The sequence below is a fragment of the Aedes aegypti genome, chromosome 2 (genome assembly GCF_002204515.2).
Source record: "Aedes aegypti strain LVP_AGWG chromosome 2, AaegL5.0 Primary Assembly, whole genome shotgun sequence".
Lineage (NCBI taxonomy): Eukaryota > Metazoa > Arthropoda > Insecta > Diptera > Culicidae > Aedes > Aedes aegypti.
In genome coordinates this window covers 396,458,146-396,485,546 of record NC_035108.1, presented here as the reverse complement: position 1 = coordinate 396,485,546, position 27,401 = coordinate 396,458,146, and the positions used below count along the sequence as shown (strand labels likewise).

The 27,401-nt window shown below is 37.4% G+C and overlaps 1 protein-coding gene across 5 annotated transcripts in view; it reads right to left on the bottom strand.

Moving 5' to 3' along the window:
• The window catches only part of LOC5572902 (1-phosphatidylinositol 4,5-bisphosphate phosphodiesterase classes I and II), a 235,407-nt gene that overhangs the window by 87,758 nt on the left and 120,248 nt on the right, over positions 1 to 27,401 (bottom strand). For all 5 annotated transcript variants that reach the window (XM_021847049.1, XM_021847048.1, XM_021847052.1 and 2 more), the window contains exon 5: positions 16,237 to 16,374. In XM_021847049.1, coding sequence (XP_021702741.1) covers positions 16,237 to 16,374 — 138 coding nt within the window. The remainder of the gene's footprint in view (positions 1 to 16,236; positions 16,375 to 27,401) is intronic.

Sequence of the window (27,401 nt, the reverse complement as noted above, 5' to 3'; positions counted from 1 at the left end):
AAATTTGAGATAAAACGGTAACGTTCTGGATCAAATCCAGACAGTTTCAAATTAAGGACATTCCACTTTGTATTTGCCGGTCAAAAGTTTCCATTTTGGATCCTCATTTTAATAGGCATTCTTCATAGATCTATAGACATTTAGTACTTTCATCTACCTTAGATGCCTCTTTAATAGCTGGATGAGTTCAACCAATAATTTGACTTTTCTTATTATAATTTTCAAGAGCTTTCCGGAATTCGAATCAAAGTGCCCAGAATATGGAGTCAAAGTTCCCGGGACAAAAGTGAGGAAGCGTCCGGTATAAGAATCATTTAAAGGCCACCATTTTTGTTTACCGTTTTGAATCATATTACGGACAGCTTCAAATTCCGGACACTCTACTTTTTATGGGAAACATTTCACACGAAATGTTTCAATATTTGCTGTTCAAAAGTTATCATTTTCGAGACTTGTTTTTTTCGTTTTTCCATAAAAATCTATGCAAACTTATAATGTCCAACTGCCTTAGACGTCTCTTCAGGGGCTGGATGACATCAACTGATGGTTTGACTTTTCTATTAATGATTTCCATGAGCTGTCCGGAATTTGAATCAAAGCGTCCGGAATATGAGGCGAAAGTGAAGAAGCGTCCGGAATAAGAATCATGAAAAGGCCACACATTCGATTTATTTAAAATTATTCAAGTTGCGAAAGCGTATTCTTTACGTACCATTCGAAAGTTAAGGGTTTTCGACGCTCGATAACGATGAGAAATCATACAGAATTATTTATTTTGTATGCTCTTTGCTGAGTTATACTTCACTAAGGCCTTAAATGTCCATAATATGAATCAAAACGGTATTGAGTAATTCCAGCAAACGTTGTATTTTCGTGTACCGTTTTGATTCATATTACGGACACTTAAGGCCCCAGTGAAGTATAATTCATCAGAAAGCATACAAAATAAATCATTCTGTATGATTTATTCGCGCTATTGAGCCTTCAAAACACTAAGCTTTCGAATGGTTTGTGAAGATTTTGATTCCGCAACATGAATTATTTTAAATACCGTTTGGATTCATATTACGGACACTTAAGGCCCATGTGAAGTATAACTGATCGAAAAGCATACAAATTGAAACATTATATATGATACCTGTGCGTTATCAAGCTACTAAAACACTTTACTTTCGAATGATGGGTGAATATTTGGAATCCGCTGCTTGAAATACCTAAAATGAATAGAAATTAGAGATCTTTCTATGATTCTTATTCCGGACGCAACCTCACTTTTGCTTCATATTACGGACACTTTGTTTTAAACTCCGGACAGCTCACGAAAAGCAAAACTAAAATAATTAAATTATTGCCGTAAGAACAACGTTAAAACTAGATGCACAATATAAATTTTCATGGATTGCTACGGAAAATGCTGAAAAATGCCTGGAAGTTGGGAACTTTTAAACGGAAAATTTCGAAACATTTCAAGTGAAAGCTTTCCCTTACAAAGTTGAGTGTCCGGAATTTGAAGCTGTCCGGAATTTGAATCAGAACGGTACATAGAAATGTTTGGACTTTTTTTTTATTCTTATTTCGGACGCTTCCTCACGTTTGCCTCATATTCCGGACAGCTCATTTAAAGCATATATAGAAAAGTCATATGATCAATTGAAATCGTCAAACCACTAAATAGATGTCTAAGGCGTTCATTATACATTTTCATAGATATAAATTAAAAATGATTATTAAAACGAGTTCTGAATGTGAGAACTTTTTAACGACAAAAATTGAAACAATTCGTGTGAAATGTTTCCCATACAAAGAGAGTGTCCGGAATTTGAAGCTGTCCGTAATATTAATCAAAACGATAGCAGGCTGTATTACCGTTTTGATTCATATTACGAACACTTAAGGCCTCAGTGAATTATAACTCATCAGAAAGCATATAAAACGAGGATTTTCTGTACGATTCTTCCACGTTATTGAGCTTTCAAACAATTAATTGATTCCGCAACATGAGTAATTTTAACTAAATAGAAACGTGTGGGCTTTTCATGACGTGCGCGACATACGTTTTTCGTCAAAGCTCCCGTTTCCGTGAATTATTTTGCGGTAGAATTTTGTGTTCTACCCAAAATGTCTACTCATCGTAAAAACACCTTGGTAGTGGATTTCAGTACCCTACCAAAACGTCCGACTCTAGATCAGGTGGAGGAGTTCCTGAAAAATAGAATCAACCTCGACATGTCCGACGTCATAAGTATTCAACTTCATCACCTCGAGAAGTGCGTGTTCATAGAAATGAACAATGCAGGACTAGCACCGCGTCTACAAAAACTACACCATTTAAAACATTCCTTCATTTACGAAGGAGTGAATTATTTCGTCCCGGTGTATGTGGATGGCTCCAACAACATCGTAAAGATCCACGATCTTCCACCACAAATGCCAAACACGGTAATCGAGAATCACAAGCAACAGTATGGTAAGGTTATTTCGATTCAAAACGACGTTTTGAAGAACTATTTCCCTGGGATTCCGAACGGCGTTAGAGTACTTCGTCTGCGAATCGAAAAACTATTACTATCATACGTTGTAGTCGACGGTCATCGTAGCTGCATTAGCTACCTGAAAAACGATACCAAGCAACAACAACGCACATCATCGAGCTCAAATAAAAAATCGACAACGCAAGACACCGGCAAAGAGAACGCACCATCGGCTCATCCCGCCGAATCAAGTGACGAAGACGATGACGATGACGACGGCAACAACAATAGCGGCAACGTACATGCGAACGAAACAGTAGAATCTACCGGGAAGAGACGGTTGTCGACTGAGACTAGTTGTGGAACAACAGACGACAACAATGAGCCGAAACGATCTTGTAGCCAGGGTGGCCAGAAAAACGACGTTAAAAATGAACAAGAATGGAAAGTGTAACTCGGTCATGGAAAAAATGAATATTATGGATCCGAAAGAAATAAGGACAAACATTTTTTTTAAATATATTTTTTCTCAATCTCTAAGCGTCACGACTAATATTTGAATAGTGCGCTGTGTTCATAAACATCGTAAGAATGCAGTGCCACACATGTCATTATGACAGTTATGTCGGGTACGAGTCACACGTCGCGTGTCCCACACGCGCGTTCCGATTTGGTGGGCGCGCGACTATACAATTTTATTTGTAATGTTAACATTTTCTTCATTACAGACACGAATGCATTTAATAGTGTAAAGTGTCTCTAATAAAAAAAAATGTTTCTTATTCCGGACGCTTCCTTACTGTTGCCTCATATTCCGGACACTTTGATTCGAATTCCGGACAGCTCATAAAAATCAAAGATAGAAAAGTGAAATCATTTGTTGAGATCGGCAAACCACAAAACAGGCGTCTAAGGCAGCTGAGCATTATAAATTTCCATAGATATTTATGGAAAATGTTGACTAAAACGACCCGAGAAAGTGAGAACTTTTGATCGGCAAAAATTGAAACATTTCGTGTGAATTGTTTCCCATACAAAGTATAGTGCCCGGAATTTGAAGCTGTCCGTAATACGTTTTGACTCATGTTCCGAACACATAAGGCTATTCCGAACACTCGGTTTCGGCGATTTGGTTGAAATGTTTCAACCAATTTTCAAAAAACGGCAGTCATAAAATTGTCAAGAAACGGCAGTCATTTGGAATTCAATTTTAATGTCTTTTAATCTATTTTATACTTTGGGAGTGGTAATTTTATTCTCAAGGACGAGGTCAGTGAAACTAGCTCAGATAAATTTATTTGCGAAATCATTCATTCCCATTTGAATCAAACTGTCCGGAATATGAGACAGAGTGAGTACAGTTTTTGGCAATTTAAATGAAATATTGCTTCACACTTTTACGAAAAAACAATGTTCAAATAAATTTAATCCACATTATTGTCATCTCATCAGATCAGATAATATTTATAACAGTTAAGTTTTGCGGAGAAATAAAATTTTTCACAAATATCAGCTAATTCATGCCTATCAGATGCACTTAAAATCATGGTTGGCCTTGTGAATATGAGTCAAAACGGTAAATTAATTGATATTTTTGAAGCATTAAATTTCTTTACTAAGTTTAACTGTAAATCATTGAGTGTGGTGATAAAAACAATGATTTATCATTTTTAACTATTAAAAAAAAAGAAAAATAGACAATTTACACCGTCTTCAGCACATAGGCTGCACAGACTGAACGATCACTAACATTCGGCAACGGACAACACGAAACACCCAGTAGCCCAGCGAAATTCATCGACATCATTGTTTGACGAAAAGTTTTCACCGACTGGAGCGGAAATCGAACCCACACCTCGTGGCTCAATACGCCTAGACGACTGACGCCACTAACCACAAGGCCACGAAGCCCACCAGTAGTTTCACACAATAGCATGGAATAACATTTTGCTTCTAATGTTCATTCTCTTTCAAATTTCCAATTTGGGTGCGCTTACAGCGTACTTTGAACAAAACTATGCCTTTTAGAAAATGCTATATATTTGAGAAAAAACATTAATGGGTTATGTAAGATTACTGTTTGCACTTTAAAATAATCATTTGATATATGGTTGAAGATAATATTGAAGGAAATTTGATTATTAACATAAGAAATTGATGAAGTTTTCGAAAGTTTTGACTATATTATCATATTATTCAATATACAGCGCTTCTAAACAGAAGGTGTAACAGTTGAATACCATCAAAAGCTGGACGAGCGGATGAGTGAGGTTAATGTGAGCGAAACCCTCAACAACCTATGGAATGAAATTCATGGAGTGGTGAGTGAAACACTGCAAGAAGTGGTACTGATTGAAGACGCCCCAGAAGCGGATGATTCGACGAGGGGTGCCAGAGGGTGACGGATGAGACGAACGTGACCAGACGTCGGATGTTATTGTCTGGTACTAGCCTGAACAGAGAGCGGTACAAGGAAGCAAAATCAACCGAAAAGCGAATCCATCGCATGTGATAGCCGAGGCGCAAAACTGTATGAAACAGAACGATATGCGATGATTCTATGAAACTGTAAAATGCGTGCGGAGAAACGCTCCTCAATTCGGCGTACAAAATAAAGTCACGTATTCTGTTCAAATGATTGAGACCGCTTGACTCTTCAAGTCGTCATGACTTCTTCGTCGGCGAATACCAAGCTGATTTTCGTGAGGCCGATCGACGTCAGATCAAATGTTTACCCTGCGACAGATCCTCGATAAATTCCGGGAGTACAACTTGCAGACTCGTGATCTGTTCATTGATTTCACGGCGGCGTACGATTCAGTGAAAAGTGAGTTGGGGGAAATAATGATGGAACATGCTTTCTCCGGCGAAGCTGACTAGACTGATTCATGAAAAGTTGGAAGGATCGAAATCAAACGTATAGGTTACGGATGAGATTTCAATATCCTTCGTAACCTTAGACGGATTGAAGCAGGGCGATGCACTTTCAAACCTATTCAACAACATAGCGTTAGAAGAAGCGATAAGGAGAGATTGCATGCACAGGAATGGTACAATTATCACACGTTCGTATATGCTCTTTGGTTTTGCGGACGATATCGACACAATCGGGATTAATCGCCGAGCCGTGAAAGACGCATACGTGCCTTTTAAAGGGGAGACAACGCGAATTGGGCTCATTATCAATACCCCAAAGACAAAGCAAACGGTCGCACGTAGACACTGTGGGCCCATAGGTCATGTTGGTAGTGAGGTAGTTGGTGATCGGTGGAGATATGTAGTTGAAGAATTTTTTTACCTTGGAACTCTAGTTACTTGCGATAATGATGTTACCCACGAGGTAAAAAGGAGTATTTCAGATGCAAGTCGGGTTTTTAACGGACTTCGTAATTAGCTAAAGTCCCACAGCTTACAGACGAAGACCAAACACGCGTTACACAAGACTTAATTCTTCCGGTAGATCTGTACGGCCACGAATCTTGGACGTTGAAAGAGGTCGACCAGAGAGCTTTTGGGGTCTTTGAACGTAAAGTGCTGCGAACAATTATTGTATCATACTCGACGGTCAATTGGACAATGACATCTGGTGGTGTTGCATGAATCACGAGTTATACCAAGTCCTATAGAGAAATGGATATTGCTAAGAGTATAAAACTGCCGTGTTTTGGGCTCGGCAGTTGAGGAGGATTTAAGGTTTAACGTTTAACGATTAAGGTCGCTTAACGTTCAGGGAGAACGGAAGCGATTGGCCCAGGACCGGGTGCAATGGAAAAGGCTTATTCATTCGGCATAGATTCAACGCAATAGCAAAGAATTGATGCCCACCAAGTATCAAGTAAGTAAGTTAGTTCGTCCAGTCTTTAGTTCTTTTTGACGAGATCTGATCTATCCAGACCTACAGATTTTATAGTTAAATCTTATCTTTATAGTTAATCTATAGACTGAAATTGTAGATTGTTGGTTGAAATCTGAGAGAGAGTAGACAGCTCACTGACAGCTGGCATGTTTTCTAGCCTTCTTTGACTTCTTTTTTCATTCCTTGGGTAGTGCACAACGGTCAGACGTATTTTGGTCAAAATCATAGTTACTTCATGTTGTGCACTATTAAAAAGGATATGAATACAAAGAAATCAATAGCAGTTCGTCAACACACAACTATATTTAGGTATTCTACTTTTAAAATGTGAAATCATCGAAAAACACCTAGAAATTTTAATTACGTTTACTTATATTTTGACGCTTTTTCACGTTCTGCCCTCCGAATGTGTTGGTTTTCCAGTGACACTTGGTGACAGGTTCCCTTGACTTTTGGGAGCTCGCAAACTAAGCCAGCTGTCCCCTCTCTCTCAGGCTGAGATGTAAAAAATATTAACAACGTTTGTTTTGCAGCAATTTTTGACTAGAACAATTATTCCTTCGATTTCTTGTTAGAATTATGGATCGGAATTATTCATTTGATTAATTCTTTTAGGAACCAGAAGATCAATAAGATAATACTGATATGCTACGAATTGGAAAATATCATCGTTTAATGGACATCATTATTTGTTTGCTATATCCTTACCGAATCACTTCGGCCACGCACTGGGTGAAGTCGTTGATCCTGTGAGTTTTTTTTTACTTATTCGAATGCTTGCTGGAAAAACTAACCAGAACTGTTCCAGAAATCGTTCTGAGAACGATACTCAACCTCGGAAGTAGTGCATTTGATTCAATCAAATTTGTTAGATTTATGCCTGATTCGAACTTGTCCACGCCAAGATGAAAATTTACTGATAATGCACATATTTGGTTGAATAACAAAGAAGAAATAGGTACAGATATGTCCCACAAAACGATTTCGTAATAAAGTCGTCATAAAACACAACCGAGCTCTGGACTCAGTGGAACTATCTATAAAAATGATTTTCCAACACTTTTTACAAATCAGTTGGTGAATTCCGGCGAACAATTTCTTCAAAAAGAAGAAATTTTCTTCCATTACTCACCAGCAGAGAATATTTTCTTTTCTTCGAATAAAATACGCCTACGGTTATCGCAGTAGAAGCCCACGTATTTTAAGTTGTTAGATCATTGGTGAAATCAGATTCTAGCTCAGTTGAAGGCCACGTGTAACTTCTTCGAAATACATTAGCATCATAGCTATGAGCTTCCTGCCTGTCTATCTAAAATACGAATGGGAACCTTTAAATAAGATCGATTTTCATTTTCAAAACACAACAATGCATCAGACTTGACTTCTCTATGAGCCTCTGTACGTGCCATAAATTCTTTTGTTCTCATGACTTTTACTGTGCGCCGTGTGTTGGTGCTGTCTCGCTCTCTCTCACGGGTATTTTGAAAACAGGGCGCACAGTAAAAGTCAAACGTTTTATAGCATGCATAGGCTCATGAGAACATAACTATTTTTTTTTACCACCGTAAAGCTTGCTTTGATCAAGCTTCACAAAATATTATAGTGTATGCAAGAATTGTCATAAAGGGGTGATTCAAAATTTATGGCATGCTACCGTAAAAAAGCTGGATACTCCCTAAGGATAGAACTAAGTTAACTACAATTGAACGGTATTTATATTAAATACGGCTCATATTTATCAGAATCATGTATAGAAATAATACAAAATTCGATTTCTTTATCTCTTTCTAATTCATATGATACACAGAAAAGCTTGATTAGGCAATTAGCTCATTGCTAAAAAAGGTATGACTTATACCATAGTTTACATAAATTTAGTCCAATAAACACCTTGAAAAATACGGACAGAAAGTGAGTGCAAATTTCTATCCAAATTCTAAGTATAGCTTTTACAAAATAATGGGCACTATTCTAACAGCGCCCAATTCAGAATTTTTTTAAAAGAATCATGCTAAATTTCCAAATAATACTGAGCATTCAGAAATCTTGGCAAAATTAACGCATAATCTATGACTGTATTCTAAATCTCAATTTCACCAAGAAAAACGTTCGATATTGCAAAAATGTAGAAATTGCTTTCGAGCAGAAAAATATTGCCCATAGTACAATATCTTTTCACTAATTTGGCCCGCTGTTCTGAAAGGTTGGGTAGACCTGGTCCAGTGCATTCATCATTATTATCATCATTTTTATCACCCTTTACTTGTTTTCGATTTTAAAACAAAGAACAGGTTAAGTATTCGTTGCCCTTTCCCATGAATAAGTTTGTATTGTGAAAAATGAGAAACTTCATAAGAAGATTTCTCAATAGAATCTAAGGTAGAATATATTGCGGTTCATACTCGCTTGTTACTTAAGAGCAACTCCCTGTGAAAAAAAATCTGTGCTACATGAATGTATCATAATATCCCTTTTTAGACATAGCGTGCGCCATGTGGTGGTCAACTAGTGTAAAAGAAGGTAGCTCCACGCCACCGGAGAAGAAAACACGACAATGGCTTGTGCTTGATTGAGCACATTTTCCCGGTTGTTGCTTTTATGCTGATTGTCCACAGATTGACCGTTCGTATAAAGCGAAATCTACGTCCTGCCTTCTACAACCAACAACGGAATGGAGCCATTCCTTCTCCCCCAACATCCATATTCGCCGGATGTGAGAAAAAACTGGAACAGCAGCAATTATAATGCGATTCAACGGAAGTGAAACTTTTGCCGACAATAATGGCTAGGAGAACAAACTTTGGTCGCGCTTGTCGGAGCTGAGCCAAAGGCGAAAACTTTTCTTTTATTGCCCCGCTTGAAGCGTACCGTACCGCTATGTTAGGTACTTACCCGTCAGGAGTGATATAATATGCGCGATAGTGCCTCGAAGGAAAAGCGGAAATTTAGCTCCGTATTCCATGGAACACGTGCCAGATCGTTTGTTCATTCAGCTGTTTGCCTTTGAGCTTCTTGATTGGATCGCTCTGGATATAACTTTGCTTCCGGTTGAGACCACCTGTGTTAGAGCGTCGTACCTTCTGATTGAAATTCCGAGGATGTTTATACTCAAGGTACATCAGATAACTTAGCTACGGTACCTATCAAGGAAAAAGCCATAAGAAAGCTTTTCCAAAATACCCAACAAATGAACTACTCTCATTTAATGGTAAATAATTGATTTATATATACCCAAAAAAGGTTACATGCGGATAGTCTTATCCTTCATTGTAGAATAAAGCAGGAGTTTCAGATATTTTGACTTTTCGAAGCTTAATCGTTGTATGAAGAACCCGTTCTGTATCGTATGGTATCTGGAATTTTTGACACACGTTAATCGATGCTATGAATCCAACAAATATCGTAAAGTATGATTTGTGTTGGTAACATTTTATGAATTGAGATTTATATTCAAGAAAACGATTTTATCAAGAAATATATTCATTTTTAGATTGAGCCAGTTACTTGAAATGGCCGAATTTTATGAGATGACATTTATGCTTTCGATGATTCAAGATAGCCGACTCTAGTCAGGATTTTAGCCAAATGGTTATTCACGCTGGTTTTGTTTTTGATCATGTATCTGTAACATTTCAAATTTACCATAAAGCTATTTTCAATTCTATCAGTTCGCCTTTCAATTATTGGAGATGTGATCGAAATACATAAAATTTGAATCGATAGTAATCTTGATGTTAACATTTCTCTGAAAGCCCTCATTGGCCATGCTCTCAAAACATAAACAAACTTCATTTGCTGAAGTAGGGAGCAATGACAAACCAAAACGTGAAGTAAGAATGAATCTATCATAATAGACGACCATCTCAAATTCTTGATTCGTCATGAGAACGTGAGGTGCATTATTCCAGTTTTCCCAAAAAATGTAAAAACTATAGGGTTGAAACATTTTAGAAACCGTATACAAAAATGTCATATATAAAATCATTCCTCAAATTGCGGAAATCAAATCATAAGCGGCAGATAATTATCGCTGATATCGGCAAAGAGCCGCTGCTTTCCAATCACATCCTCTCTTTCCAAATTTCGTCACACAGCATCTTTACGTTAAACCCTCCTTCATTCTATCGCACCGATTCGAACACAATGGACCGTCAACTGAATCAATATTTTGCCACCAGTCGATATATTTCCGAGCTTATAGGCATTTTCACCAACTGCCTCATCGCAACTGTATTCTGTTGAAAAGCTTTCCCAAACAAATCCCCCAGATGGAAAACAGGCTTCGGTACTCCATCATGCCCCCCTCAAGCTGTGGTTGGTAGCAAATCCGGAAAATTGGCATCTATAGCCCAACATTATGGCATTAGATTCATCAAGTGCCTTCCAGTTTGGGAAAGCACTCAAATTGTGCGTAAATCTTGGTGTAGTGAAGAGGAACGGAAGCACTTCTGTTTTCTTTCGATAAGAATTTTTCATGACAAAGGTTAAACTTTATCTAGTCAAATAAGTTCCAATAATTCACGCCGAGGACCTGGGATCGAATCCCATCCCCGAGATAGTCACTAAAATTTTCAGTGACGACTTCCTTCGGAAGGGAAGTAAAGCCGTTGGTCCCGAGATGAACTAGCCCAGGGCTAAAAATCTCGTTAATAAAGATAGAAAAAAAAATTCCAATAATTGAATTAGCATCAAATCCACACAATATGAACATTAACTGTAATTACAACAACTCACCTGTTCCAATTTACATTCAGCACATACATTGAGGTGTACAGAGTTTTGCATTTTGAGAGGCGTATGTACGGTCTGAATGAGTATCAAAAGTCGTCATCGAATTTACACACGCAGCGAACTGGACTATCGAATTTCATACATTTTGCCTTATGAAAGGTGGAACGAATATTGCAATACGAACGCTTTATTTATCGTTTTAGCATCACTCCACATCAAGGCATCGATAGGCGCGTGGTGTACGCTCGGGCCTATCGATCGCAAGGTTCTTGGTTCGATTCCAGGTTGACGCGAAAACTTTTTTGTTTTTGAATTCTGGTTTCATAAGGCAAATTTATGAATGTCAATCCGATTTGCGTTTATATATAAAGTTTTTATAGCAATAACTCGCAAGCGGAGATACGGTAATGCACTGAATTAATAAATATCAAACATTGAAGCCTATTCACAAACTTAATCGATATGTTCAGAAAGGTGGCCGATTTATACATGAAAAAACAAAACGTAAAATCTCAAGTTTAGCTCCTAAATTAGTTCATTTCAACCGCCAGAATCGTTCATCAATCACGTGACAAGATGCGGGTTTGTTAGCATTTATTCATTTCAGACCCCTTGGCAACGATGCAATCTAGTGTCCTGAGGTGAAAAATTGCTGACAAATCCGCATCTTGTCACCTTATTTCCAGAAGAGAGGATCGATGAAGTGAAATCGATCATGCGATCTACCCCCTTATTCTAGCACACACTTGAGCTATTAACAGATACACATATTTCGACTACCACTTGTGGTCTTAGGGCTGAATTAACAGGTACAACACTAAATTTTATATCTAATTTGTAACAAATTTGTTTATTATTATATTTAATTTTGTATGGATCCAGATAAAACTTTATCATTGACTGTAATAATAAAGACATCATTGCTCAAATTGTTAACCGGTAATAATTTGTTATAAAATCTGCTTCAAATAATTTCTCTGATTGTTATTATTTTGATATTTTGTCCAACCCATGATTTAAAAAAAAAAGATCAACAGAAAGCTTGATAAACAAATCAAATTAAATTATCATCTATTCAATACACATACAAACTCGATCATCGTCGTAATTATTGTTATGGAGGATGGAAGGCACGATAAGGTGTTTCATGATATTCTTATGCTTAGTTATGCTCTGTGCATGACCCCCAAAAAATCTGTCTTATGAGAAGAACGGTTGAACTGATCTACAGTGAAAATACTGGGAAACTACAGTCAGTATCAAAAATTAGTAACCACATGTTGTTTCGGTTTGCAGTAATTTTCCAAATAGTTTTAAAGGTTTCTTCAAAGACAAAAGTAACTAATTTTAGAAGACGTTTTGACCAGGAACCTTTTAGGATGTCCCAGGAAAATCGATGGATGAATCAATTGGAGGAGTTAGGACTTTCTTGAATTTAAAGAGTAATTGGGACAATTTCTCCAAAGATAACCGTGTATATGGTTCTGTTTGTGAAAATCCAGATTGAATTCTTGAGGTATCCTTTGCTAAATTCATGAAGAAATTCCCTAGGAAAATTCGTGGAGACATTCCTTGGGAAATACTCATTAGATGAACTTGTGTAATGAAGAAATTTCTTTTTCTGTGGTTCTGTTTGGAAAAATCCGGATTGATTGAAACCTCAATCCTTAGCAAAAATCTTGGAAAAATTGCCAAGGAAAATTCATGGGCAAATTTCTTGAAAAATAATCATTAAATGAACTCCTTTAGAAATTTCCTGTGAAATATCTGAACATTTAGACATACATTTTTGATAAAATTTCTAGAGAAAATCATAACAAAAACACATAAAATAATACTTGCCGTAATGTCACGAAAAATTCTCAAAAAAAAAGTCTTAGATCTTAGAGAAATGTCTGCTCTGATGCTATGAAGAATCAAACTCATATTTCCTGGCACCCATTAGGTGTCGTTTCGTTTTCTTGGTTCCTGATTGGCCTCTTTCAGGGCTGCTTTTGGTTTCATTTAGGTCTCTTTTTCTGACTAAAGTTCTATAATTTCCTATTTTCAAGGCACTCAGTTGCTGTAAAGACAAAAATCTCTCTTAGTTCTTTGTGGTAACTATTGGCACAAAAAAAGTAGTGTCAGTGATAAAACCTAGTTTTAAGAAAATCATCTTTTGTACGAATTGTATGGGAGTCAAAAAATAAGCAAGTATTTTATAAAAATTATGTTATTGTTTCTGTTAAGCGGAATGAATTTCCTCAACACAACTCAAAACTGACCAAAATGTCACTTACAACCCTTTGCTTTTGAGCCCCTCTAATATGTCAACTTTTAATTTCCACTCCAGGATTTTAAGCTTCACTGTGCACAAAAAATATGCCAACGTTTGTCCTACACATGATTTCGAACGCGGACGCGCCTCTGTTGTGTGTTGATTCATTACGTAACTCAAAACAGTTGCGCAATGAAGAAGTGTTGCGTAGTTTCCATTACGCAACTGATTTCCGGTAAACACGAAACCCTGAAGCAAAGAAAGCACCACGGAAGTTGACAAAAAGTTGTGTATTCACTTTACACTTGATTTCTAATCACTACTGTTTTGTTCCAGTTTCCTAATTGCAAGGAATTTACGTTTTTCATTATTTTCCATACGTTTTGACAGTTCTCAACTACCATTCTTCCATGCACTTGTGTTGAAATTTGAGAATCCAGCGTAGCGCGATCGATGAGTGGAATACAAACAACAGTGTCGTCGCTCGGCGGTCAGTGAGAGAAACTGAACGTTCGAAAGGTTGTTGCCCGTACTTTTTACCGCTGGCGCCAACTGTTAGCGTTCAAGAACGAAATAAACAGTGCATGAACAAGTATGGGGTGAGCAACTTGAAATTCTTATTCATTGATGTCATATAAGTCATCATTTCCTATTGCTGCAAAAATCGGTAAAATTATCTAACAATTTCCATTCTGCTGAATTTGTAGTAAAACTAGAAAATTTTAAAACCGATAATATAAAACTTTGGTGTTATTTCCATACATATACATGCTTCCCAGAAGTAACATTCAGATTCTTCTATATAGGAAAAGCATTTTACGTTGAGCTCCCTCACCAAGTTTGTACATTTTTGCACAATTATCCTGCAGAACGCAATGTGAGTGATGGTGGTGGTGGTGGTTTTGTTCAGCAAATAATAAAATGCTTTTGCAGTAAGATGTCTACAATTTCTTCATGCATTAAGGCACACAAAAGGGGAAAGAGCGCAGCAGATTGGATGCCTGCGGATATAAACATAATTCCCGGTCCCATGAAAGATATTTGCATCATAATGCACGTACAGTGAACTCTTGTTTATTTGATATTTAAAGGACTGTTGACTTGAACGATATAACGAGTTAGAGATGCAAATTTCAACAAATAATATGGAGATATCAGTAAAAAGGATTTGTATCAAGTTAGTGCACAAATGGAGTTAAAAGAATTCGAGTTAGCAAGAATTTACAGAAAAATACATTTTGTGCGCATGTGACGTTACGTGTGCTCAAATTATCATTAATAAACTTCTAAACTGCTTTCAACGCATATTTCTAGTTTAGAATCCCTTCAAAGTCAACTTATTCTCAATAAGCTTATAGAAATATTAGCTCATGGATCAGAAATACCGTTTAAAAGCTTTTTCGGTGGACCATAAAACTTTATTTTAAAAGTGGTTGATTCCAGTTGATATCGAAACATATGTAACGACTTACGGAGATTTTACTGTTGTTTGTTCCAGGTACTGAACCCTGAATCCTATATCACGGTACACCATTCGTCGAACGCACTCAGAGATATGGAACCAAACTGGCATACAACCATCAAAGCAGAAACTTTTCCAACATAATCGAATAGCCCAGTTTCTGCCAGCTGAATGCTTGCACCTTACTCACCTTTTATATTTCTTTTGTGCAAATTGCATACCTGTGGAAGAAAGCACTCGACCATATGTTTGCCGAATAAAGTTACAACTTCATTTACAATTCACCATTTGGGCTCAAAATTGAAAGGTCGACTAAGACTGTGAATCAAGCCTATTTGATTTGCCGTTAGTTTGATGCTCAAACGGACTGTAGGCCGGTTAACCATTCTTCTTCTTTCTGGCGTTACGTCCCCACTGGGACAGAGCCTGCTTCTCAGCTTAGTGTTCTTATGAGCACTTCCACAGTTATTAACTGAGAGCTTACTATGCCAATGACCATTTTTGCATGTGTATATCGTGTGGCAGGTACGAAAATTCTCTATGCCCTGGGAAGTCGAGAAAATTTCCAACCCGAAAAGATCCTCGACCAGTGGGATTAGAACCCACGACCCTCAGCTTGGTCTTGCTGAATAGCTGCGCGTTTACCGCTACGGCTATCTGGGCCCCTTAACCATGTGTACATCGAAAAATATATTTTTTTTCGGGTGTTTTATTAATATTTTCAGTATTTTTTCAATATTTCTCAAAGTTCAGTTCTAAGCTGATAAAGTTCCGTTGATAACTAATCAAATAAACAGATGGGATTCTCGATTCCACATTCTATCTATGATTTTCAATATTTTTTTCCCAACAGCAACGCCCTTTTATTTTTTAAATTGTCGCAACCTTATGCCGTGACCATTTGATAGCATAAGAATATTGAAGTGTCAAATCACTGAAATTTGACCACAAATATTCTGATATTTACTACCCAGACAACCAGAAATCGCATGAAAGTTCACGTTACAACTCGTTTATTCATACTAATTACATCGAACCCGCAAAACACAAACTCGTCAGATTGATGACCTTCCTCGCATAAAACACTTCTTTTCTGAGTTCACTTGTACATTTCGTTTCGTCTCGTACACTCGTACAAACAAAATCGGATCACTCCGTAGCAGCTGTCAAATCAACATTTGTTATCATAAGTTAAGTCGGATAAGATTACAGGTTAGTTTGGTAGAAAATTTATACACTCGCAATGTATGTTATTATTCATCACATAATGTATGCATGCATATCGCCTCCACTTTTGTACGTTGAAAGCCTTTTCGCGACATCTTATAAGTGAAATGTTGCACATACAAAGCCTCCAGGTGATTGCGTTATACGTACATTTTGGTTGTCTGGGTACCGCTCGCCATTTTTTCCTGATAGCAGTGTAAGAATCGAACTGAGTTGGGAACTATTTACTTACCCTAGCAATTTCCTTTCTAGTACAGCAAAAGTTGATGAAGTTCACATTGACGAAATCGGCACCATGGCAAACGGTTACAGTCTTCTCTTCGAGTGTATCTTGGGAGCCCATGGTGACCAACTGCCGGAGTTTCATGTCCTGCGTAAAGAGTAGAAAAAATATTAAACGTATTAATAATTGAAAGAGAATGCGGTCATAGTTTCATGATCAACTCAAAGTGAAACAGCTTGAAATCCAAATTCGTTTATAATAAATGTTTTACAATATTCCATCTGAAATTTCTACCCGAATTTTCCCAGTAATACAGCAAACGAAAAAACCTTTTATATTGCATTTTTTTGCAAAGTACATAAATAATTCCACTGAATTTCACAATGAACATGCTCTTGATTGCTATATTACGAAGCATTCTGGTATATGCAAGTTACATTGGTTTGGTGCTAACTTGCACTATGGACTAAGGAATCTACAACTAGACCTGTGCGCCGCCGCGCCACGCCGCCGCCGCCGAACCTTTTCACGGCACGCCGACGCCGATTGAAACATCGGCGGCGCGCCATACGCCGATCAACGTCACGTCGCCGATTTTGCATTTTCACGCCGATAAATAATCCAGCTCGATACATTTAATAATATTAAAATAAATACTCCAGGGAATATTTAGGTATTGGCTCAGGAATTCCTTTAGAAAATCGTACATCATTGTGTCAAGGGTTTTCTCCAAGAAGTTGTCCCGATATTATACAGTGGATCCTCCAAGAATTCTTCTACGGATCCCATCGAGAATAATTTCAGTTTTTTAAGAATACCTTCTGAAGTGTGAATTAATTAAGACATATTTCTTGGGGTAACTCGAGGATTTTATTTTCAAAGATTTAGTCCTTCTTGCATTCCTCGTGGAATTTCATTTAAGCTATTCTGGTGATGCTACCAAACTTTCCTTCGGCGTGTCCTTCAATAAATCATTCTTCCAAGAATTCCTCAGGATTTTTTTTCAAGAAATTCTTTTTAAATATTTTTCCAGTATGTTAGTTTTTAGATTTCTCCATTGATATTTTCACGAATTACTTCAAAAATATTATGAAGAACGATGAACTCTTTGAAGTATTCATTGTGTGATTGCTTAAAAAATTTCCGGGTTTCATGCATTTTTTTTACTTCCCTACATGAATAATTCTTTGTATTTCTTCATGAATTCATTTTGAACGCTGGAATTTCTCCATGTATTTCTGAATGCAAATTTCTCAGGAATTCTTTTCAAACGCAAAAAAAATCAGTGAATTTTACTGAAATCTATCTCAGTTTTTTTGCATATCCTAGCACTCCTACAGCAGTTACTCCATTACTTCATTCAGAAATTACCCAGAAGAAACTAAAATGAATCCGTCATGAGATTCCTTCAGAGACCACATCAGTGATTCTGTCAAGAGCATTCCATGGGTTGATTTTTTTCTGAGTTATTTTCCATACAGTTCTTTATGAATTCTACCTAGCATTCCTTCTAGATTCTTATTATAAATTTACCCCTATCCATGCAACTTGAACGATTTTGCATGGATAGGGGTAAATTGTTTCAAAATTGTTAAATGTTTTTCTCTTTCAATTTCTTCGAAAATAATCTTGGAGACACCTGCTTCTTGGAATTCTTTCGAGAAATTATGATGTTTATGTTTATGTATGATGTAATTATGTATGAGTTCTTTCAAACGCTTCTTTAAAACTGTTTCTGTGAATTTCTTCAAAGATGTATGATAAAAATATTGCCTATACAGTAAAATTCCGTTTTTGGCATGCTCCATTTTTGGCAACCCCCGATTTTGGCAACAAAAGGGATCCGTTTTTGGCAACATTTTTGAAAACCATTAAATTTTTTATTTTTTTGTAAAAATAATTGTGTTTTAAGGTTTAGTCATCTGAAAAGCAAGCTAGCTTCATGCTTACCAAATTCCAGAGTTCGATTTTCGTCGATATTATTCCAAATCGCACCAACTGATAGAGGTCCCGTACGCGTTTTTTCAATTCTAGATGGCATTACGTCCTTACTGCGACAGAGCCTGCTTCTCAGCTTAGTCTTCTTATGAGTATTTCCACAGTTATTAACTGAGAGCTTTCTTTGCCAAAGTTGCCATTTTCGCATTCGGTTATCGAGTATCAATGATACTCAATGCCCAGGGAAGTTAAGGAAATTTCCATTACGAAAAAATCCTGGACCGACCGGGAATCTAACCCAGAAACCTTCAGCATGACTTTGCTTTGTAGCAGCGGACTCTAAACACTCGGCTAAGGAATGCCCAAATACATAAAGCTTATAAAACTGAATCGAGATACTTCAATAACAAAAAGTGTGGAACGTCTGTCACAATAAATATGTCGGGTCTCTTAGTTTATAGCATAGCCCTATCCTACGGAAATCTTCTTCAAAGTGGACCTTCCGGATGTTTGGCAATTTAGTTCCATAATGATGATGTAACAACGCTCAAATAATATTCTTGAAATAAAAAAAATGGGTTCCGATTTTGGCACGGCTCTTAAGGCTTCTTAAGGAATCCTGCCATAGATAAATTCTGGAATTTATCAAAACATTCGTTCATTGCCCACTCCAAGTAATTCCCCTTTGCATTTTTTTAGGAATAACTCAATACATTTCTTTATTGTATCTGGAGTTTCTGCAAAGATTTCTCCGATATTTTTTCCAGAAATTCTTACAAAGTATTACAATTTTTTGCTAGAATTTTTAAAGATTTTTCTTGAATTACTTCAGTGGTTCAATCAGGATTTATTTTAAATTTCCATACAGCATTTCTACAGAGATCTATCCATTTTTTTTTACAAAATTTTGTTCAAAAAATTCTTCTAGCATTTCTCTAAACATTTTTTTTTACGAAATAAGGATTTGCCAAATGCCTGCGAAGGTCCTTGGAAGACATCTCCAAATTCTTCTAAGACTTTCGAAGTATTTTTCTAGGAACTATTTCTAGAGCCTATTTAGGAATTATAAAGGTAACTTTTTAAACAAAAACGATTTTTGTCATCAGTGACGGTGTTGTCACATATAATTAACATCACGCGACTTTGGCAATTGAAAATATCTTTCACCCCCGTGGGAAAAACCATTCGAAAATGTTTTTCCTGGTGATCATTTCTGAATTACTATCATTGATCATGTTTGCACATGGAAAACACTGAGTATTTCAATTTTTCCAAAAAAAAAAACATTTGACAGCACTCAGCGAAAGCAATTAGAAAACTTTTTCAGCTTACATTAAGGACAAATTGAGAACTAACTGAGGTGCACATGATTGATATTGTTTAAATATAATCATAGTTTTTATACATGTACCACTGAAACAAAAAAAAATATAAAAAATAGTTACTTAAAACATAAGATGATGAAAGAACAGAAATAACATACGATATTGCATAAGATAATAGTCTAAATTTATATCAAATCGTTATTCAACTTGCTGCTGAAAACAAGATATGTTTTTGACATGCTCTCTTTATTTACAAAAAAAATAAAATAAAAAAAATGTGTTTATGATGTTGATCTTTAATTGAGTAATAATAAGTAATGTATCAGCTTTTAGCAATTATGATAAAAATTCTTACATTTTTTCTGTTCCGAAAAAATAACATACCGAGAATAGTAATTTTTAATTGTAGGGTACTATGAACGATTTTATAGATATGGATCAAAGAAAAGGAACGCCAAATAATGTACTTTCAGTAGCAAAAAGTCTTAGTAAGCTTCTACATTAACTTAAACATTATTTTGCACAAAATTATAAAATTTTTCCGTAACTTTGTAATTAAAGTTTGAAAAGTCAGGTTATTATTATTATTTATTAAGGAGGTTTTAACTACAAAGTCATTCGCCTCCCGAAAAGTCAGGTTATGTAATGTATTTTAGTAGTATCAACGTGGATATGATCTATGATATAATAGTTTAACTTGTGTGGAAACTTGGATTTTTTTTTCATATAAACTTCCAACTTGTAAGACAGATATTGGAAATCAGATTTCAAACTTTTTTGTTACTGTATTTGTACGGAAATGATCAAAATTTATATTTTTGTTCAATTTTCTCTACGCCGCCGTCGCTGCCGCCGAAATTTGTCAACGGCGTGACGCCGATGACGCCGCCGCCGCCGGCATAAAAATGCTCTGACGCCGCCGCCGATCAAACATATTTCGGCGCACAGGTCTATCTACAACAATGAGAATGACTTTATACGATCCAAATCAATCAAACATTCATTCATTCTACGAATTTCATTATGCGGCTACAAGTTTTGCTCATTTATTGAGCAAAAACCATTTGAATACTTATATTAGTATGCCTTCGGCTGGAGCGTGTTTAAGCTAGAAATCGAAACCACGCATAAACGTATCGATTTTCCTACAATAGCACAAAATAGTCCATTACACCAAACATTCCTTCACCAATGAATTAGGTCAATGATTCCCAATGCTGATACAATCGCATAAAAATACATTTAACATGTCCAAGAACATTTATTCACGAAATCACTTCCCAACGAATCCTTCTCAGAAACCCCATCCACTTATCCTTCCACAGAGGTTGTCGAAAGCTACCGGGCGGGAAAGATTTATGGTCCCCCTCATCAAAGCGCGGTCGGTTTTGCCACTTGGTTGATTGGCTGCGACACGACCTGGCGAATGAACGACGGGAACGGATCCAAAACACTCAAACGAGAGAACACACGCTATAAATAATCCGGGCGAAAATTACATAATAGCCTTCCGCACCTCAGGACTCAAATCATTATAACGTGTAATTTGTCATTTTCCGTAAGCCCACGGAAAGCTTGGATTTTAGAAAGCTTTCATCGTGCTGGGATTCTTGAGCGACGGAGGGCTGTCGTAAAATCCCCATTCTTCTTCTATGGCGCTCTTGACGGTGTGTTGATGGACTGGGCAATATCGTGGGCGGCACTTGATTCGGTTTGACACAACCAGGTCGCACGGGTTGCATAGATAATTTGCCTTTTCACACTCGCTTTCGCTACATTTAGTCTGATAGAAGAAAATATCGGCGAGCGTTGGATATGCACAGCTATTTCATTTGCTTCTGACTCTGCCACCATTTTTTTTTATTATACAAATGAAAAATGATAAAGTATGTGTGACGCAATAGTTGCTGTCTGAAACTGGAAGACAGGAGGTGCTAAGCCAAACTAGTATTTTGTCCATATTTACACGTATATTTTATTGTTTAGTATTCAAATAATAATTGTTAAGTTCAAATTTAAAGCGATGTCAATTTTTCATCGATTTTCAAACATTTCTTCATTTTTGCTTCTTTTTAAAGAATGTGTCAATCCACTCAAACAACTACCCTTTTCTTCTAATAGAATGATGTGCTAGAATCCATCGTATTAAGCTTTGATCAGTGAGAACCTGCAATTTTCTTAGTATTACAGCGAATGATGCTGATACAAACCAATGCCAAACACTTCTTTTACAAAACGGCTTACGCATTGCACAATAAGATTTTGATAAATCTTTATCGTTTTTTTTTAAGTAATGCAATGAAATTGCATCTTGCCGTATTCTCAATTTGTCGTATCGTTTTCATTTCTGTTACAATCAGTTTTCAGATTCGTCTCACAACTAACGGCTCACTGTTATATAGTGAGTGGTCAAAATATAACATATCAACGCAATAATAAAATGTTTAACTAGAAAAGATCTACGGGTATCTCCCTTCATTTCTTCAGCATGATGAAATATATTATATTCCTTTCAAATTCATTGTATGCCATCAAAATTCAGCTCAAACATATAAACACAATGCCTTATGACCGAGCAATCATGACAGCTGTTCGCAGTGCAGGGAAAACAACACAATCTCCGTTTTCTACGCCGAACATCGCGCACACTTTGACGCACACAAGCTTTTTTTTATCTGTACGACGGATTGAACTTTGTTTAATTCTCAATTATACACGATCGTTGAGGACATTTTATGAAATTTCGTGACTTATAGAATTTTTACGAAGGTTTTCCATAGTGAAAATAAGTGCCCGTGCGAAGTAAGTCACACAGGGGGCGGAAAGAAACTTGTATCATGAAGTGGTGTGACTCGGTCGATCGCTAAGCATTTATCTCAAATCGTGTTCATCCATGCGATTTCGGTGAAAATAATGGATAATTAAACTGAAATTATTTTTTTTTTTTATTATATTATATTACACCAACAGACAATTATTGTCCCAATGATGCCTTAACCTAAGCATAATTGGTAAACAAAAAAATATAACACATAAGGATATTACTAAACGTCATTGAAATTGGAAAAAAGTACATAGAAATCACGACAAACAGTTTCACGAGACAAATTAAATTTAAACACAGAAGCGGCCCTATTGAACGTCCGTAGCATGCCTATTATAGAGCTGGTCTGTCTGTAATTAGTGCGTTGGAAAGATAGCCTTAATAACGAATTATTTCGAAGCGTTCCAGGACGAACGTTCAAATTCAGCTCTTGAAACGTCCCTTCCCTTCACTTGAAGTGTAACGATATGTATTAATCGACATCGACTTTCATAGCTCGGTAGATGGAATGGATCACGCCAAGAAAGTCGACGAAGAGCGAACCATATGAAGCGACGTTGTACTGATTCGATCCTCTCTATTCCATTCTGATGGTAAGGATGCCATACGATCGAGCAGTATTCGTGAAGTCCTTTGCGATGCGAAAGATAAACCCTAACATATGGGATGCCTTCTCTACGACATATGCAACATGCCGTTTGAACGTTAGCTGGTTGTCTAATACTACACCTAGATCCTTCACATGATCTACTTGCTGAACTACAGTATAATGAGCTATATGATAGTCAAAAACTACAGGATCGCGAATTCTGGCAAAAGAAATAATGCTGCACTTGGCAGGGTTAACAACCATACAGTTCAGGGTACACAAATTCTTGAATTTGTCCAACTGTTGTTGTTGAAGCCGAACTGCATCGGATTTAGAACGATTCCTCGAATAAAGCTTCAAGTCATCGGCACAGGATAAGCGAGGGCCATGGAGTACGTAGTTGACATAATTGAAGTATAATAAGAATATTAGCGGTCCAAGATGACTTCCTTGTGAGATTCCCGATAAGGCGAGAAAATTTTTTGAACGAAAACCTTCTACTGTAACGGAGAGTTTCCGTCCAATCAGGTATGATTTGAGCCAACGCACCACATTACCGCTGACACCATATTTTCCAATTTGGCAATCGTAATGGCGTGATTGATCTTATCGAATACCGCAGACAAGTCGGTATAGATGACATCCGTTTGAGCCTTATTCGCAAAACTCTCTCTGACATGCGACGTAAGGCACAGGAGGTTTGTAGCTGTAGATCTTTCCGAGTTAAAGCCATGTTATTCATTTCTCAGATACTGCTTACTGTGAGACATCAATGTATCCAGGACTATGAGTTCAAACAACTTGGAAATGGAGGACAAAGACGAAATGCCACGGTAGTTGTTTAGGTCCTTTCGATCTCCTTTTTTGTGGACAGGAAACATGATGGCGGTTTTCCAAATTTACGGGAATACCCCACTAGATGTTACTAAACAGGTTGAATACATGTCGAAGTGGTGCGATGAGGTTATCGATATATTTTTTTAACGAAAACGGCTGGAATGCCGTTAGGTCCGATGTTTGTAAACGATTTTAACTGCGAGGCAGCTCTAAATATCATCGGTGTCGAGGGAGCTCAGAGTGCTCCCTACCAGCAAAATAACACTGAATGCAGCTTGGTTGACTTGTTCATCGGAAATTATTTCATCGCAGAAAGTACTCGCAAATTTGTCAGCAAAAAGTTGACAGACTTTTTGTGGCTCTGAGGTAACTTCACCATTAAGAGTCATGGTTGAAGGGAAACCTGAAACCTTCCGTTGAGAACTCACATAACTCTGAAAATATTTTGGATTTGCCTGCAGGTTTCGCTGGATTCCATGTTGGTAACGTCTAAAACTTTCACGAATTCGCAATTTGTATTCGGCGTTCAAACTCCGATATTGATCACGCAACGGAATCGAGCGGTGTTTACAATAATGCCTAAGTGCTGCTCTTTTTGCGGTTTTCAATGAACTAAGCTCACGTGTAATCCATGGTTTCCTGTTACCATTGAAAGCTTCCTTGGGCACAGGCCAATCAATTACATGCCGCCTTATCAGCATCTCGTCCATCCAAAACGTTTAACCAATCGATGGAAGCAAAATATTCTGCAATTCCACCATGGTCAGCATTCGGAAAATCATAGGAAACACGACTATGATGAGCGGTGACTACGATTTGCTCGACTGGGTCAGAACGGTCGGGAGCTTCCATGAGGCTTTCCACAGTGCGGCCCGGTAGCGAAGTTGATGATAAGGAAGGTTCGTTGCGTTCAAGATTTACGACGTGAATGGTTTTTGAGGGAACAGAGATGAAATTGTCAAATTCATCACCGAGGGAAAGTCTTATACTACACGCATACTTGCCTGAAGGTGCAGGCTGGGAGACTCCTTCCAAACCACCAAGCCGACGATGATGGCAGGAAACGGAATTAAAAGCGTAGTTCGATGGATATGCAGGAGATGACAGCTCGACTGTTACGGGGTCAGAAGGAGCTCCCCTAATGCCTCTGTTTGCACAGCGAGTAGGACCCTTGTAATACGTTGTGTGATAGTACGGATATTATTGAAAGACAGTGGTGTTTCCGACCATCCTGCCATGGCGGAGGTTTACGATATACTATTTATTTCTCTTCAATCAATCTTACAGTTATTTGTGAGGTGTATGTGGTAGTATAACTAAGTTGAGTGGTAGTAGATGTTTATGACGTTTTGCACAAACAGCCTCGTTGCGTGCGTCCTGGTGGTCCTAAACTGCTTACACTATCCTACTCGAAGAAGTTCGCTCGGAAGGATCCTCTGTCCCAGGATGAATCGTGGTAGTAAGACTGACCATAGTTTTTTGGGCAAGTTTTTTGTACGGTTGTCCTCGAATTGCCGGAATCGGATGTTTTCAGGCCACGAATCGCATGAAAGCGCTTTATCCCTGAATGTGTCGCTCAATCTGTCCCTGAATTTGTAGCTTTGAATGATACGATATTGAGCGCATTTGGATCTTTTCCCTTAGGAACTAATTTGATCACTTGAGGTTCGATGTTGGTATGCAACTCCAAGCACTCAATGACAAATTAGACGATTTGGCTCTCAGACTAGGTGAAATGCTGATAAATATATCCATATCAAATCAGCATCGGAGCGCGGGGCGAGGCGAATAGATGATAGTACGTCTAAAGCTTTCGTACCTGTCTTGATCGATCCACCGTCAACTTTAATGGAATTACCGTCAATATCATGGAGGCGTTTTGCAGATTTCACGGAGAGATTGATGTGATGGATAGCGGGCCAAGGGTTTGGAGTAGAGAATGCCGTTGGGAGTTGGGTCACCTTTCATGGTCTCGATAGCTGCTGGCATAGCAGAAACCTTGTCATCAAATCCCGTCATCATAGTACGGAAATGTGGAACATTTTAAGTTTGATACGACGAATAATAGCACTTACGACGAAACCCTACATCAGTGCTTCCCAAACTTTTTCAACTTTCGCCCCCTTGAGGCCAATATTTATCTGGAATCGCCCCCCTGATATGTGATTCACATATTTTAATTAAGCGTTGTACGCCAATGTCCTCGACTCGCATATCCAAAGAATCATAATACAATAACTAATATCGACATTTAATTTTTTTTTCTAAAATATCGTATTACAGTGCATTACAGGCTACTGAATCAGTCGATAGAAGTTCGGTTCAGTTTCAACTTGACAAATGTAATGTATACATAGGCGCCATGTGACGTAATTGGGGGCGAAGTTCTCCCAAACTGAACCAAATGCAATATTTTCCCAGCAAACGCATTTATTTTTACATAAATATGTCATATTTGGGTGAACGGCATTGATTCTGTGTGCAATTGTTTGTTTTCGGCAGGACTCACCCCGTGAATTGTGATTTCATACTAATTTATCTGCTATTCCTAAAATTACTGCCATAATTTTCAGTAATTGTGAGCAGGGAGTGAAATTATCGGTCACGGCGATAATCATTAGCCTATCGCTCAAGCCGATTTTCCGGCGAAAAGAGACGTGCGATAATATCCTACCCGTCCAGTACTGCGAGAGTGTGCTCTCACGAGATCTGCAGCAGCGAATTTATATTATCACCAGCAACGAAAAGTTCGCGTCCTTCTTTTCTTCTCTTGTTTCGTCGTTTTGAGTGTCCTTCGCTTCCGCATGTAGCTTTTATATACCAAATTTCCCTCCCCCTTCGTTCAGCTGGCGTGGCTGAGTGGTTATGGTGCACGCTCGTTTTGAAAACGTTTTTGCTCATGGGCATGGGTTCGAACCCCATCGGCGGCGAACATTTTTGTTATTTCCCGTCAGATAATTATCGCGATAAGTTTAGAGCCGATAAAGTTAGATCAGTGCATATGATCGGTCGATCTTGGCTTTTCGTCAGCACAATGATCAACAAATATAGCAGTTCACGAAATCTGTTTCTCGCAGATAAAGGCGGCAACTAATTGTCGGGTTGCTTGAAAAATGCCTATTTTCGTCTCATTTCCGCGATAATTTCATTCACTGATTGTGAGTAATCAATTTCTGGGAACGCTTATTATATTAAATCCCAAAACTCTTAAAATCTGAATTTTTCGGACGTCCTGAATGTTTAAATCCGACGCATCTCTGAAATTTCTTCAAATCTATTTATAAATAGTGTTTTTTTTGTCTTTGGCATCGTTGGAACTCGATTTTTGTCTGCCAAATTTTTCCAAACATTGTTTCCAAAATGAGTTGTACCATAACAACTAATGAAAAAGATTGTAACCAAAACATAAAAAATGGTACTGTAGATTTTTTTTTGTAAAATGCTGGATGCCAGAAATATTAGTTTTCAAACCTCAAAGTTCACATACAAAAATGAGTCCTTACATAAAATATTGGGCATCTGCAAAATCTTGGGTAAATCTCATATGCTGACCTTTCTTAAAACTCACATGATTTATAAAAAACCTTAATGAATAACACAAGAAGTGTTGTCTATCATAATTTTAAAATGATGATGGTTAGAATTATATCGATCTAAGGTA